The sequence below is a fragment of the Manacus candei genome, unplaced genomic scaffold (genome assembly GCF_025592945.1).
Source record: "Manacus candei isolate 608988 ecotype Guabito, Panama unplaced genomic scaffold, ASM2559294v1 h1tg000027l, whole genome shotgun sequence".
Lineage (NCBI taxonomy): Eukaryota > Metazoa > Chordata > Aves > Passeriformes > Pipridae > Manacus > Manacus candei.
The window spans coordinates 9212351-9229268 of NW_026138075.1; the positions used below are offsets into that span (position 1 = coordinate 9212351).

The 16918-nt window shown below is 40.9% G+C and overlaps 1 protein-coding gene across 6 annotated transcripts in view; it reads right to left on the reverse strand.

Moving 5' to 3' along the window:
• The window catches only part of ARSK (arylsulfatase family member K), a 42439-nt gene that overhangs the window by 9793 nt on the left and 15728 nt on the right, over window positions 1-16918 (reverse strand). For 5 of the 6 annotated variants that reach the window (XR_007904788.1, XR_007904787.1, XR_007904786.1 and 2 more), the window contains exons 5-7: window positions 15037-15208; window positions 13697-13921; window positions 8597-8821 (exon numbers count right to left, since the gene is read on the reverse strand). Coding sequence is in view for 1 of the 6 variants with exons in the window: in XM_051789395.1 (XP_051645355.1) it covers window positions 8249-8517; window positions 8597-8821; window positions 13697-13921; window positions 15037-15208 (891 nt within the window). In the remaining 5 variants the exon portion in view is untranslated. Of the gene's footprint in view, window positions 1-4819; window positions 8518-8596; window positions 8822-13696; window positions 13922-15036; window positions 15209-16918 lie in introns of those variants that run through there. The other variant, XM_051789395.1, reaches the window with a different exon arrangement.

Consider the following 16918-nt stretch of genomic DNA (forward strand, 5'->3'; position numbering starts at 1 on the left):
TTTAAGTTTATATCTAATTGCATATATCTAATATACTTATATCTAATTGCATTGAAGCTGATGGTAGCCAATTAATCCTAATGATGGAGAACTCTCTTGAAAAACTGATAAAGGTTTGGGAAGTGGGCTCCTGAGAGATTATGACAGGGACTTTCATCGGCAAGGGCAAGCACCTAGCACCCAGCACTGGTGCTGCCAGCTGCCCAGGATAGGTTAAGGCCACAAATAGCTTTCTGTCCTGGAACCTCTTGCATTTAACTCCTCCCCGAACCTCTTCAAGTTTTGCCTGCTCTGTGCAAGTTTCAGATGCGGGCTCCCAGAGGGGATGACAGTGCCTTTCTTCTTGGCAAGGAGAAGCAACCTAGCCCAAGCCTTTGTGGTGCCCACCATAGGCTGCCCGGGAGAGGGAAAGGCCAGCTACAGCTTTCTGTCCTGGCGTGTTTTGTGTGAGAGAAATTGCTAGACACTTGCAATTTTGGATGTGGTCTGCAAAATTCTGAGATCCTGAGAGATGATGTCAGTCCCTTTCCTTGGGGAGGAATGCACCTCTCTCCCTGGTGTATCCTCTCTTCAAGGGGAGCTAAAGGCCTGCAACAGCTTGGTTTTTTTCTTACCATTTCTGTGTGAGCTCTCTGCAGATGTTTGGAGAGCTGGAGATTTCATCCCAACTTCAGGGGTGAGCTGAACGTGGATGAGAGCGCCTTACCTTCGGATGGAAAGGACTTATCCCTGGTATTATTGGTATAGGAGACAGGCTGCCCAGGGGATATAATGTGGGAGCGCATCACTGGCCCCATTCCCTTCTGGGGGAGGTATGCACATTTTGGCACCTTTCTCCTGAAAGGCGATGGAAATACCTTTCCTCGGCAGGAAAGCACCTAGCCCCAGCTTTGGCGGCAGCAGAGGCTAGGCTGCCCAAGGGAGGTAAAGGCCCCTGGTCAGCCCCCAGTTACTGAAGGGGATAAGAGTGCCTTTCCTTGGCAAGAAAGGCGGTTAGTCCCAGGCTTGGTGGTGCTCATGAAAGGCTGGCTGCCCAGGAGAGGTAAAGGCCCCCAGTCAGCTTTCTGTTCTGGAACATTTTGTAGGGGAGCAGTCCCATGGTGCCTTCAATAGTGGTGATAGTGTGCAAATTTCAGAGTTTGTTTCCTGAAACAGGATGACAGTGTCTCTCCTGGCGATGGAGAGCACCTGGCCCCAGTGCTGCTGGTGCAGCTGGTTGGCTGCCCAAGGAAGGTGAGAGTCAGAAAACCTGCCAGGGCAAAACTAGTTGCTGGATTAGCCTTTCTCATCACAGCCTTTTAACTACATCCTTGGTCTATGGACATTCCTTCTCAGATATATGCACCATAACATTTTTTCACTCTCACAGATCACAGTTTCTAACCTGAAAGAAACCAGGGGCTAATCCCTGCAAAAGCTCCTAGAACAAAAAGCCACCACTGATTTTTCACTTTCCTCTGCAACCAGAGAACTGCACCAAACACATGGCTGCATTGCACTTCTCACCTATTCATACTGTCACTCTCAATCTCACAGGCTAAATCAAAAATGAAGTGTTTCGAACTACACCATGTAAAGTGTGCCATGAGAGAAAGGTTTCAGTGACCTACCCTTCTAATTGCAAGCTTCTTTGCTCTTGTCAGTCAAGTGGCAGCCACCTTCCCCTCACAGCCTGTAAACTGTAAAACCCATGGTGCCCTGCACATTCTTTTCGGCTAGATGTACCATAAAGCACTTTCAGTCTCACAGAGTCTGATACACTTCTCACACAAAAAAACACACAGCTACTGAATTTCCTGTTCGCCGTGCAGCCTTTCATGAACATGTCACACACTGGGGCTGTGTGCCTTCCTTCTCAGCTCTATGTACCCTCACATTTTTTCACTCTGTCAGATCCCAGCTTCAAACTTTAAAATGCCCAGCAGATACTCTCTTAAGAAAAAGGTACTAGAACAAAAACTAGCCTTGGCATTAACCTTCCCCTGCTGCCTAGAAACTACACTCAATAGTGTTGCTCAACACTTTCTTCTGACCTACTTGTACTACCACACTCTTGCGGTCTGAATGTAAACTGAGAAGTTTCCAGCCCCAGCTCACACATATAAACGTGCTAGGACGAAATGTTTGCTCGCATCTTGCCCACTATGCTTTCTGTCCTGGAATTTTTTGCGTGCAACTCCTCCCCAAACCTCTTCAAGTTTTGCCTGCTCTGTGCAAGTTTCAGATGCGGGGTCCCAAAGGGGATGACAGTGCCTTTCTTCTTGGCAAGGGGAAGCAACCTAGCCCAAGCCTTTGTGGTGCCCACCATAGGCTGCCTGGGAGAGGGAAAGGCCAGCTACAGCTTTCTGTCCTGGCATGTTTTGTGTGAGAGAAACATTTGCAGTTTTGGATATGGTCTGCAAAATTCTGAGCTGGGATCCTGAGAGATGATGCCGGTCCCTTTCCTTGGGAAGAAACACACCTCTTCCTCAGTGCTGGTGGTGCAGAGATAGGCTGCCCAAGGGGAGCTAAAGGCCTGCAACAGCTTGCTTTTCTTCTTACCATTTCTTGCTTTTCTTCTTGCATTTCTTCTTACCATCCGGAAGCTCTTCATGGATGTTTGGGAATTTGGAGATTTCTTACCAACTTTGGTGTCTACACTGTTCACATGTTCTCACTCTGCTCTTTCCTTGTTGCAATTTTAATCTGCGCAATAACTTTCTTTCTGTTCTTAAATATGTTATCATAGAGGAGTTACTATCATTCCTAATCAGCTCAGCCTTGGCCAGCGGCAGGAAGCCCATCCTGGAGCCAGCTGGCATTGGCTCCACCAGACACAGGGGAAGCTTCTAGTAGTTTCTAACAGAAGCCACCCCTGTAGCTCCTCCTGCTACCAAAATCTTGCCACAGAAACCCAATATATTTTGAAATCCAATGATGTTTTTGCAGTTAGACACTATCACTGACGACTTACCAACCTTATTGACCTGTCATAATTTGTATTATTAAAGAGCGTGATTCCGTAAGCTGTTAGAGTGAGTCCTTTATAAGGTGCTAGCAGTGGCCAGCAACAGATAACGCATTGGGAAGATTCGCTGAGGTGTCTCCACACTGTTGGCTTAGCCCCTAGAAAAGGGCAGTCGAATCACCCTCTAATCCAGTGAATCTGTTCAGTGAAGATTTCCCCTTACAGGACTCTGTCAGACTAGCTGGACATAAGGGTTTTAACTTACCTGAGGCATTGACAGACAAATAAAACACTAAGGGTCAAGAAAAGCTCTCCTCTCTAAGGGTCACGCAACCCCCCCTTACCTTTCTCATGACAACCCCAAAATTGCAGACCTAACAGGGAGTCTTGAAACACCCTGCTCCTGAGGACTTCCAGTTTTCTCACCTAGGCCGCTACCAGAGTCTCCTCGCTGAAGAAGTTGCAATAGGGGCACAGAGTCAGGGAGCAGCAACATTGCTAGCCAGCACCATAAATCACTCCTATGTCCAGGCTGCATTGCCAGGTCACTTTTTCCATCCTCTGAACTCCTTTGCAAGATACCTCCAGCTCACAGTGGATGCCTTTACCAAACCATCGCTGTCTCAGTCACCATCAGCTGCATACTAGAAAAAATGAGAATGGGCACCACTGTGCTCCATCCCATAGTTCTGATTTGATAAATAGCAAAGCTTGCTGGAAAAATGGTGGGTGAAGACTTTTTCAGGATAAAATGACAAATTATGCATTTCATAAGCATTGTATTTTGAAAAAAGATCTGACAACAGCAAAGCAGTCCAAAGACTATTTAGCCATGAGTAGTATTTAATTGTATAAAGTCAAAAGTAATTTTTTTTCCAGTACAAAATGCCTCATCCATCTAAAATGAATCTTTTGATAAGATCTGTTTAATAATCAGAGTTGATGTCAGGGTGCTACAATCCAGCTAGGCCCACAGGAACATTTCAGATCAGGATTTCAGCAAAAGATTTCCACACACACATGCTTTTCTCTGGGTTGCAGTGTGGAGAGAAGCAACCAAGCCATGAGGTTTCATGTGATGAACATGCCCTTCACCCATCCTTGAGAAACCACTTGGGGAAAGAACAGTCTTCCATCATGCCAAGCAAAGTCCATGGAAACGGGTGGCAAAATTAACTATCCACACCCCTGGCACTGCTGCAGCTTCTCCCATCTGGTCCAGGCCCTGGGGTTGTCCCTGCTCCTGCATGCCATGAGGGCAGCAGCCACACGACCCCCCGTCCAGGAACATCACTGTTGAACATAATATGCTGAACATATTATGCTTCTGTTCCTCTAAAATGCCCAGGCATGGGAGGCTTTTTGTTCTGCAAAACTGAAACCTAGGCATTTTGTTGTTCACAATTTTAGTATTTTTTCCATTTCCATTTTATTTTGACCTTTAACTAAGCCATGATGAATTTGACCCTATTGATTTCAGATCATTTTATCCAGCTAATCAAGACTACTTTGAATTTTAGCCTATTTTCAGAAGTGTTGATAGCTCTCCCCAGGTGCATTTTCTCATGTTTAATAAGAAAAAGGTTCCTACTCCTGCATTCAGAGTACTAAAAAAGTAAAAGACTTACTAAAGAAGTAAAAAACAGAACTACATAAAATTCTTGCAGACATTATTTATCAGCCTTCCCACTTTTTGATTTTTGGAATCTACAACTGAGTTTGATTTTAGTTTTGAACTTAACTTACAGTAATTTTGTCTAGACTCTATTTCCACATGAAAGTAGATCAGATAGGCCATTGTCCAAGTGCATTCAAAGTCTGGATTTCACCTTTTTTTTTTTTTTTTTGCAGTTAGACACTATCACTGACGACTTACCAACCAGGCTAGTTATCCTGACAAAGGCGGCAGAGTGTTATTTTTACGTGGTTTCTTGGCAAATTCACAGTGGCAGTCTCTTACCTCTTTAGTGACCATGATGACCTTGTGTTTACAAAAATACATTTTTGTTCGACAGAACAATGGTACCTCTCTCAGCAGAAGCTGACCAGGCCAATGCCCTTGGTAGCCTCAGATATGTCTCAGAAAGCTGCATTGACCTGAATACATCTAATCAATAAGTTTGAACCTGTTGGCATTCCAGCCACAGTCTTTCACTCCACAGTCTCTCTTCAGTGTTAATACTGCATAACTCACTCGGCATGTTTGAAAAACAGATTTTCTCCTTTGTTAGCTGGTCAGCCTTGCATGCTGCACACCTCATTTGATTAATGTTACAATAATGCAGATGCATAAGCATAACTAACACAGTAACTGAATACAACCGTATTGTTAAATCCATTTGTTTTACACTTAAATTAGCTCAGTTCTAAACCAACACAGACATATTATTTATTGCCAACAGATACAGGAAGGTGGTTAGGGGCTTTTCCTTTCTCTCTCTTGCTCTTCAGAACAAAAGTTCACACATAACTAACAAATAACTTGCAAAAGTCAAAAGTTTTTCTTTTAACAAGTCAACATTTTCTTTTTAAACAAGCATTTTAAGAAGACTATATACAAGAAGTACTAATGTAGGCATACTGAGTGCCTACTGTTGACTCACAATCTGCTACTTGTTGACTCACATACCACAGTACCACCTTGCGAACAAGCATCCCTACTTCCTGACATGGTAGCTCCGGTGTTTCCTGCATTGTCTGGAAGCCTGCCCCATGCACTGGGCTTCTTTAGACAGTGTGTGACACAAGATGTTTTTTTTCCAATTCTTCTTCCATTTCAGAATGTACCTCAAAATGGCACTTTTGTAAACCTAACATTAGTGCATCTTAAAAGCTCATGTCTTCAAAGAAAGCACTGTCCACAGAAGTGACAAAATACAATTTCCCCTAATAATTTTTTAAACATTCAGGCATTAAAAAAAGAACACCCAAAATACATCCAGTTCACCGCAATTTTATTTTACTGTATTCTGTACAATGTACTGCACTTTGTTCAGACCTCTGGAAAGCAATCAATTTCTTTATTCTTCTCCCTCTTGAACAAACAATCGTATGGACATAAATACTTTCTCTAAGTATGCAGCCCATTTATTTTAAGTAATTTTATCCCTACCTGAACTCATTTTAACCAGATTTATCATGGCATGTGCTACAGAGTTTGAAGGCTTTTTTAACTGTTAGTTTGCTCCTTGCCTATGATATATAATAAAAAAATAAAATTCTGCCATAGCAGCAAGTTGTATAAGGTTAGCAGTAATGTCCTGTGGACACAAAGACAGAAAACAGTTAAAACCCTCATCAGTATGTAGCTAATTCCAGTGTGGTAAGTTGTTTATGGAATGCATGTGGAGTGCTTAGCCATCAGAAAATATGTGTCCTTTTTATGTTTAGTCTTACTAGCTTACTGCTACTGCTAGGTATTTAATTACAGATTTAGAAAAGGATTTATGTATTAAGTATGTCATTCTGAATTGGTACTATAGCAGCAAGCACTGTCATCAAGAATAAGCAAACTTAAGTGCTGCTATAATTATATTTCTCCTTAAGCAGAAGAGTTACTATCTAAATCCAATCTTCTTCCAAAACTACTTTGGTTTTTCGTCACATCCCTGGAAAAATGTGAAATAGTATTTTTATGTTAACTCTTCCTGTAAGCTTCAATTCTGTCTTCTGTGTTTATATTTTAGGTTTCAGTTCTCCACTCATTGATGCACATTAAAGCATTGACAGGACTTAAAGAATGCCATGAATTGTTTCAAAACACTGTCAAAGAAGGAAATTTCCATAAGATAAGCCACCACTACTGGAACTTGTGATAAGAACCAGGTCTGGTAAGACAGATCTGGGTAACCTACTCAAACAAAGATTCCCACTGTAGAAAACGGTGAGAAAGGAAAGCATTAATTATAGACATAAATGAAGGTAAAGGTTTGAAATTAGCACACTGGACAAAATTCCACTGTGCAAGTTGTAAGAAAGAAAACAACTGCTTACACTCATGCCATCCCAAAGTGTGGGAACATCTGAGACTCCCTGTGAATATCTGAGACTTGGACTGCATAAAAGCAGTACCCAAAAAGCACAACATTGGGACCCTCATCACCGAGAAGACCAGAAGGACCAGTGAGATCCTGTTAGAATCCATGTGGTGATGATATCTTTACCTTTATCTTTATCTTTCTACTTAATCTGTCTCTCTCTTTCTCTCTCTCTCTCTCTCTCTCTTTCTCTTTCTATTTCTATCTTTCTACCTCATATTTACTGCTAAATAAAACCATACTATTGACTTTGGCACATGGTCCCATTTGCATCTTAATTCGGGCAGAGGCATCTTTTAATAATGGGATCCTAACAAGCATTTATTTGCAAAATCTAACTGCATAACAGAGATGCAGTTTTCATCTTATGCTATGCAAATCACACTATCACCTTTCAAAGAACTACTCTACTCACAGATTTGGTTAGAGGATTCTTGGGTTTGGTTTTTTTGTTCTATTTTCCAACCGTGACCAGAGATCAGATTCCCCTCCACATGTGCAATGAGGAGCCTATGCACATTATGAAATTTTAAACAAGCAAGGAGTGATAAGTACCAGATCTAAAAGCAAGAGGTTAGCAGTCAGATGTTGAAAAGATGGAGAGTCAGTCATGTATATGATACAGGAACGCTGATACAGTTAAGTACTTGAATAAACTGCGTCTATGTTCAGGCCAGTACTCGTTATTAACTTTTTGATTATATTTTAACTGCTATAGCTTCTCTTAAGGGGATGAATATTGCAGTTTGAGGGGTTTCTGGGGGGTCACTGCCGGATGCTCTGTGAAGGTTTTCAGGGCTGGAATCACCCCCCACCGCCCGTCCCTCGTGGCAGGGACAGGTGGTGGAGGTACTTAAGCCAGGAGACAGAGACCACGTAGCACGCAGGGAATCCAGCAGCGAAGAAGGGCCTTTATTCAAATTTCCCACAGCTTATAAGGTCTGCTGGGCCAAGGACGGGATTGGCCATTTGGTTAGCCAATGCAAGAAGACAGTTTAATAACTATGGCAACACAGAAACCAATGGTAGACAAGTGAGTTAACAACTTCCAAACCCCAGCAGATGAATGTGTATTTAATGTGGACCTATAATCAATCTGACAAATTCCACTGTAACGTTGCCTAACAAAGCAGTAACTGTTTGGGAATCTTTACTTTCAATAGCTTATATAAGACAATAATTCTAATACTTGAAATACAGTATAATATTACAAATGCATAGTGTTTTCATACCCTCAGTCATAATAAATCCAGGTTGTTTCTGTCTACTCCCCAAGCCATTTGTCAATTGCATTCTCATATTTTTTTTGTTCCTTTAACCAGTCTTGATGCCACCTAAGGTTCGCAATAACACTTGAGTAATTCTGACCCAAACTTTGTTTCCAACTGATAAACTGTTGTTTGTTATACTCCTGAACAGAAGAAGAAACCTTTGGATAGTTTACTATAGAACGGAGTATTTTGTCCAAGGAACGTACAATTAGTGGGAATTTTATGGCAACATTTGTTAGCTCATCTGGATCAGCAGTAAGATCTGGAACAAACAAAAAGCCAGTTAAGACTGTATTTAATTAAATTAATGAGTTAGTCAGGACATAAAAGTTGTAACATACCAAATAGTTGAGGCAGTACTGAACAGCCATCCGAGTACGCGATATATTTCCATTTGCCAGTTCGCAGCATATACACAGAAGAATTCACATTGCACCCATGGAACTCACTCAGCACCCAAGAGGGCCGAGGTCCACTTGGTGACACTTCACTCTCAGTCTTTTTATGTAGCAGCGGTATAAGAGAATATCCACTGAGGTTCTGTGGGACAGGAATTCTTGCTATATCTAAGGAAAGATATACAAAACCAAAATGCTATTGCAGTTTCCATGATTAAAAAAAGCCTAACACAATGCTACAGTTGTCTGAACATTTTATTTTTATAATAAGATGTACATTCCTAATTATTATTCTTGTAGAACAAAGAAACACCAAAAAACACAATGAAGAAACTTTAGGGAACTTCCTGAGGCAAGCTGCCCACCATCTTGATCAAATTCACTATCATCTATGTCTAACAGAAGTTTGTGAAAAGAAATCACAATAACCTCCTTTGATGGGTGGTGCTTTTTTATTTTCTAATCATGGTTGTAAACATTTCTCTTCCGCTTTGACTGCACCAGGCAGGAGAAAAAGAATGTCACAGTATGAAAAGACCCCAAAAGCTCCACATTCAACATGGCATAGCATTCATTCCTTTAACAATAACAGTGCTAAACTGCTATGTAGCATTCTTCAGCAGTGAATATTGAAATGCTTTACAAAGGTGGATGTTATGGTTATCATCTGTAACTGGTGGGGAAACTGAGAAGCAGGGGCACTTGCTTCTCTTGCAGGACTGGAGATAAAGATGGTATCAGAAGTAGTATCAAGACAGTGCATGTATGGAAAACACTGGTGACTCCATAACCCACTAGATGATCCTCAGAAGATGCTGTAATATCCATAAGCTCCTCAGCATCAACTTACATCACAAGTGTCTCTAGGTCACAAAGATCAGGTCAATATTAAAACGCTGCACAGGTTTGTCAAAGACATTCTGAAAAACATAATCAAGAATCCCAACCATGTCACCTAAACTTCAGCATGTCCTAAAAAACAGGTATGACAGTTATTTTTTAATCACCACCCTGAACATCATCTATAGACATTCAAAATTCAACATCTTCCACTTCACAGAGCACAGTGGTAGTATTTAATCTTCAGTTCTATGCCAAGTAGCGATACTCTGTGCATACAAATTGCCCATAAGTGACTTCCTTTATCAGCACACATCTTCCTTTTTGTCCTCTGTCCAGCCAGCATCTGACTAAGCGCTAGAAAGACTTGTAATGTGTAAACTCAGCAGTTTCCAATGAATGGGCAAAAACCTTGAACAAATACATACTACATTTAAACAAATGAAAAAGGGATATAGGCTCTTCTGTTATCCTAAATCAGTAATGCTATTAGTTGAAGTAACTGCATGTGCAAAGAATGTTCCCGGTACCTTCAGCAGTTCCTGCTTTTCCAATAGAAAGCCAAAGGTACTTTCATACAGATCAAGAAACTCTGTGTTGCCTGGAGGAAAGGTTATGTAACATCCTGTTAAAAAATGCGAGAGCTGTTGTACTTCCATCTGAATTATAGGTATCACACAGATTCTGCTGGAATCAAAACATCTGTGCCTATTCACAAAGTTACTAAAGGTGGAAGTCTTGAGCAAAGCCTTTGGATGGTGTCTTAAGATGACACAAAGCAAAGGGATTATATTTATCACAAAAATAGGATTGAAATCTGTTTCCTCATTAGCCAGCAGTAGCATACAAACTGAGGACATAATAGTCCACAGAGGTAGTTCTTCACGTTTTCACAGTCACCTCGACATATATGCCTTTCTGACATTCAGTTTACAGAAAAGGGGAACTGCCAGAAGAGAAGGAAAGTTCTGGGGTGCGGAGGGGGAAATAGAAGGAAAAGATAGAAAGATGTTAAACCACCTGGCCAATTATTTCATTTGGGGAAAGGGGACAAAGAAGAAAAAAAAGAGATTTTTAACTCTTTACATATGATACCATAACTTCATCATCATCATCATCATGGCTAGGCTTCGCAAACAAAGATTTAGGAAGGACACTACCCACATTTGCTACAAGTGTGCTGGTGGCTAAAGAAGCCAATGAGAGAGAGACAAGTCCAGCTGCAAAAGCCACAGCAGAAAGACTCCTTAGATGGTATTGGCAAAACATGATTCTTTCTGTGTTGTCTTTTCTCCTCGAGAGTGATCCTGTGTGTGTTCTCAAAAGAAGCAGCAGCGTTATAGATGGTGTGTCTCCAGGCCTCCGGATTGAAGGCCAGAGTAGACCAGTTATGAAGGTCAATATGGCCAAGGCTGAGATGTTGTTTCAGGGAGTCCTTGTATCTCCTCTTCCAGGCTCCTCTCTTGCAGCAGCCAGTGGCAAGTTCACCATAGAGCAAGATCTTAGGGAGGGGGTGGTCCTTCATCCTTGAGACGTGTCCTGCCCAGCACAGCTGTGTTCTCAGCAACATGGCCTCTATACTTGTGACTGCTGCTTGTTCTAAAACAGATGTATTAGTCACAAAATCTGATCAGTGGATGTTTAGGATTGTATGGAGACTGCGTTGATGGAAGCGTTCTAGGAGTCACAGGTGGTGGCGGTAAATGACCCATGATTTGGATCCATATAAAAGAATAGACAGCACAATGGCTCTGTAAACACTGATTTTTGTGCTTTTCTTCAGGTGTTTATTTCGCCAGACTCTTTTATGGAGTTTTCCGAAGGCACTATATGCCTTTGCTAACCTGTTGTCTCTCTCTCTCTGTCAATCTTACCATCCAAGGAGATGAGGCTACCTAGGTAATAAAACTGTTGGACTGATTTGAGCTCTGATTAGCCAATGGTGATATGGGGATGATGGAAGACTTCCTGAGGTGCCAGTTGATAGAGAACTTCTGTCTTCTTTAAGCTGACTTCCAGCCCAAAGAGCTCAGCAGCGTCTGCAAAGCAGGATGTTAAAGTAGCAGCAGAGCTACTTCTGTGTGGGCGACAAGGGCAGTGTCATCAGCATAAAGCAGCTCCTGGACAAGATGGTTTAAGGTCTTAGTGTGGGCTTTCAGTCACCTTAGGTTGAAAAGGCTTCCATCAGTACAGTATCGAATGTAGATACCATTTTCTTCATCGAGGTCTGCCGTGGCCCTTTGGAGCATCATGCTGAAAAAGATTGTGAATAGGGTTGGTGCAAGAACACAGCCTTGTTTCACACCATTGGTTATTAAAAAGGGCTCAGAAAGTGTATCGCCATATCTGACTTGGCCCTGCTGATCCTCATGGAGTGAGATGATCATTTTAAGGAACTTGGGGGGACAACCTAAACGTTCCAAAATCTGCCACAGACCTTTTCTGCTCACAGTATCAAAAGCCTTGGTGAAATCAACAAAGGTTACATAGAGACCTTTGTTCTGTTCCCTACACTTCTCTTGCAGTTGTCTGAGAACAAACACCATGTCTGTGGTACTCCTGTTGGCTCTGAAAACACATTGGCTTTCAGGTAGAATTCCTTCTGCTATAGTGGGTATTAGTCTGTTCAAGAGTATTCTTGCCAGGATTTCACCAGCAGTGGAGAGCAGAGTAATACCACGGTAATTTGAACAGTCTGATTTAATTCCTTTCTTCTTATACAAGGTGATGATGACTGCATCATGAAGGTCTGATGGTAGTTCACCTAGTTCTCCCAACAGCGCACCACAAACTCATGAAATTTAGCATGGAGTGCAAGGCCCCATGTTTCCAGATTTCAGGTGCAATTCCATCAACCCCAGCTGCCTTGCCAGTTTTCACCTGCTGTATGGCCTTGAGAGTTTCTCCCATAGTAGGGGCAATATCCAATTCATTCTTCACCAGTTGCTGTGTGATGGACTGAATTGCTGAGTCTTGAATTACATGGTTAGTACTGAAAAGAGTCTGAAAGTGTTCAGACCATCGATTCAGAATGGAGATTTTATCTGTGTGAAGCACCTGACCATCTGTGCTGAGTAGAGGGCTTTGGACCTGATATGTAGGCCCGTATGCTGTTTTCAGGGCCTCATAGAATCCTCTGTAATCACCTGTATCAGCGCATAACTGATTTTTTCCTGCTAGATTGATCCACCACTTGTTCTGGATGTCACGGAGTTTCTGTTGGAGCTTGCTGCATGCAAGATGAAAGGCTGCTTTTCTTACATGTCAAGATGTCTGAGCAAGGTGTGCTTGGTGGGCGGTTCTCTTCTTCCTCAACAATTCCTGGATCTTTTGATTGTTTTCATCAAACCAGTCCTTGTTCTTCTTGAAGGAGAACCCTAAGGACTCTTCAGAGGATTTGATATCAAATTTGAAAGAAAAAGTCACTCAGATTTTATATCCTATTTTCAACTGGATAACAGGATTTTTTGCTGACATTCACTGCTAGAAGTACAGTTTTATCTACTGCCCCATGTTCTCTCAGCCAGCTGCAGTGTACACGTGACACATCTTAAAGAGAAAGCTTTGCAGACTGGCTTGAAAAGAACGCTTTTCTGATTTGTAGTCTCAAACAGCAACTTCACCTGATGTTTAGTTTCAATGAGAGTCATCTCTTGCATGATTTATCACAGACAACTGTTTAAAACTTCATTCTTAAAAGTAATTTCCATCCAAGTAATTTATTGTCAATTCTTTTCATTTGAGTCTCTGTCCCATACTGAATACTTTCATATCTAATAAGGTAAGGAAATAAGATACAATAATGGATATCCATTCTTACCTTATTAGTCCTAGGACTACTGTCTAGGGTTTTTTTGTGTTCTGTTACTGTTTTTTGCCAACATACATATATCTTTTAATAAAGGGTTGTTATTTCTTCTGGTTTTTTTCCCACACTTCCTCGATTAAAGCCCCTTAATTTTAAATTTACAATTGCTGAGAGAGAGGAGTTTGGTCTATCTCATAACTCATTCTCTTTAGCAAACATTCCATTCCAGTCTCCTGAGACTGAGACAAGTTGCTATAGTAAACTGTTAGGTATGAAGGCTAGCAAGGATTATACATATCTCAAATGCATCCAAGGAGGCATAATTCTGACTATAATACAAATGCATAATAATGGTAACTGGGAAAAAAAATTTCATTTGAAATTACTTAACTCACCAAGCATAGTAGGATATATATCCACAAGAGATACTACATTTGGTATTTCCTGCTGTTCTTTTACACCTGGTCCCATAACTAAAAGAGGAACATGGGAACTTCCTTCATACATGCTCATTTTATAGAACTGACGATGTTCCATAGCAAGTTCTCCATGGTCTGCAGTGAATATAACAACTGCTTTTCTAAGAAGCCCCGTATCTCGCAGAGCTGAAATAATCTCACCTGCAACGACAAAAAGGTACTGAAAAGGATACATTGAAAATACTTCTTCCAACTTCTGTACCTGCAAAGCAGCATGTAAACCTCTAGGAATCCCCTAGTCAGAGGGCTGAAATCTCCTCTCTTTTTGCACATACATTTGTGCAATGAAGATATGACATACACTCCTCTCCTTTTGCATGTACATTTGTGCAACAAAGACAGGGCCAAGATCAATGAAGTCAGTAATTAAGCAAAGCACTTATGCATCTTAAATATTAAAACACTAGAATGATTCTTTCTTAAACAAACTGGTCAAAATACATTACAAAACGAACACCCCAGCTTGCAGTCCCTTCATTCCCTAAAACTGTCAGGCTTCCACTGATCTCTTTTCATTCATAAAATGAGGAAGAGCAATTCTGCGTCTTTGAATTCAATTTATCAGCCTAACATGTCTAAAAGATCAGCTTATTTATTCATGAATTTCATACTAGTAGGCAAGTAAATTCTTGTTCATTCATGGTCACCTTTCAAATTAAGAAGCAAAATAAATTAAGACCAATTTGCATTGTCATTTTTGTGTATGTAGACCTTATGGCAAACTAGGAAGAATTCTGAAAGTCTAATGAATTATTTCTTAACTGTCAATAATATGCTGCTAAGGGACACTCCAAATGTAACCTTATTGTTTAGTCTACACGTAACAGCTGTTATCCAGTCTACACATTTGAAATCAATCTCTAAGAACTACTTATGCACTAAAATTATCTTTCCTTACAGTTCTTCTTTGTCAGTCTGTCTCCTCCACAAAAATGTTTCCATTTAATCCAGTTAGCATTTAATCAAAGAGCATTTAGTTCCTCTTGTACATGGGTCATGCAATGTTTTGCTGCTGGTTTTCAACAGAGCCTCTGACTTGTGGTTGTGACTACTTTTCAGAGTGCACTGAATTCACCTTGCAAGAACCTTATAAGCTATCCCACTATTTGTCATATAGACTGATTAAGCAACAACTTACTCCCAGGTCTGAATTGAGGTGGTTTGTTTTCTATTTTTTCCCCAAGGATCAGCCCTATCAGCATTTTCCTTAAAAGAGCAAAACTAGAAAACTCACTGTATAATGAAATATTACCTACCCAGCATGGCATCTGTCTCTGCACACATAGCATAATAAAATGCTCTAATATTTCTCACTTCTTCCTCTGTAAACTCTCCTGTGCAATTCTTGGTGTACGATGAGTAATAGTCTACTGGATGCATCTCAGAGAGAGAAGACCACTTGGGTATTTTAATAGCTTCATAGGTTACCTAAAAATAAGAGGAAATAACCATCACTTTAGCAACTGAATAAAACACATTTTTTTAACACAGATTTAATTAAAAACTTTCTCACATAAATGCACAGTTCTCAGTTTACGGTCCAGGAAACACCACCTGCTTATCTGTTATGTGGTGCTGCTACCTTGTCTGTACTTCACTGCGGCTTACACAGGTAGCAAGTAATTGTAAAAAATCATCTAGAAACTAAGGCTAGGAGCCAGAAATGTGTGCTTTACCAGCTGTTGTATTATTTTAAGAGAGAGAGCACAGAACAGTCTTCTAGAACTGTACTCCCGAATAAGTACAGAAGTATTGGCATAGTGTCTTCATTAACTGTATGACAACTATAAACCTCATGTAACAAAAAGATTGGGTGTTATGTGGGACGACATGGAAATTCATGCAGTCTGGGAAAGTCTCCAGGACAGTGATGACAAGTCTTGACATCTTGAAGAAAAGAACTGACTATATTAATCCAATTTTCTAATACTTTTCTACTTGTTTGTACAGATGTCAACCATTTACTTATAAAGAAATGCAAGATCAGTGTGAAACTAAGAAGCCAATACATTTCAAGTAGTGATGGATATGTATATTTACACTGGCATACTCACAGATATTGTGTGTTGCAGTACTAGATTTAGAGCCTCCAAGTTTGACATATACATTTAGCCTAGGCTGTCATACCTATAAGCATTCCCTTATGTAAGTGCTGCATTTAACAGTTAATAATTTCTATATAATAGACTTAAAGCACAAATTACCACAAAAAGCAGAGAAGATGTAATCTTAGTATGGAAAACTTAAATTTATTAAAAACTAAACCCACACCTGTTGCCTTTGTTTACCTCTGAAAATCTCTAACAAACAGATCTGAGGACTAGATTATGGCACAGCAACTCCAGTGTCTGTGGAGCACATTCCCGGGGCTGCAGTCACAGCTCCACAACTCAGCTGGCCCCAAACATGGGCAACACTGGTTCCTGATAAAATAACTGAGATACTTCCTGTCCAAGAGGCTCTGTACAGCACAAAAGCAATCAGATCAAAGTTGTCCCTGGAAACATTACATTCCTGTTTACTTGGAGTATCAATCCCATGTTGTACTGGAACACATGGCCAAGTATGGATAATGAAGAGCTGCCTGGGGAGCTTGTAGTACAGTGCCTGTCTCTTGAGCCTATGGTATATCTTTGACCATATGTTAATGTCCTTGTGTTCCAATACCCACAACATTCCACCTTCCAATGTCAATATTATCTCTTAATATCTAGCAGATGTATTAAGCCATAGAGTCGTAGAATCATTAAGGTTGGACAAGACCCCTAAGATCATCAAGCCCAACCATTAAGCCACTACTGCCAAGCCCACCACCTAAACCGTGTCCCCAAGTGTCACATCTAGATGTCTTTTAAATCCCTTCAAGAAAGGTGAATCCACCACTACGTTGGGCAGCCTGTTCTAGTGCTTGCCAAGTATTGCGGTGAAGAAATTTTTCCTAATATCCAATCTAAATGGTCCCTGGTGCAATTTGAGGCCATTTCCTCTCATCCTATCACTTGTTACTTGGAGGAACAGACTGACAGCTAAACAAGTTGGTAAGACTGCAAGAGTTAAAGTGCCCACAGGCATAAAACCTGGCTTTGTAATACTCAAACAAACACACCAAAATCTGAGTTTCCTTAGGCTCTACAGAAA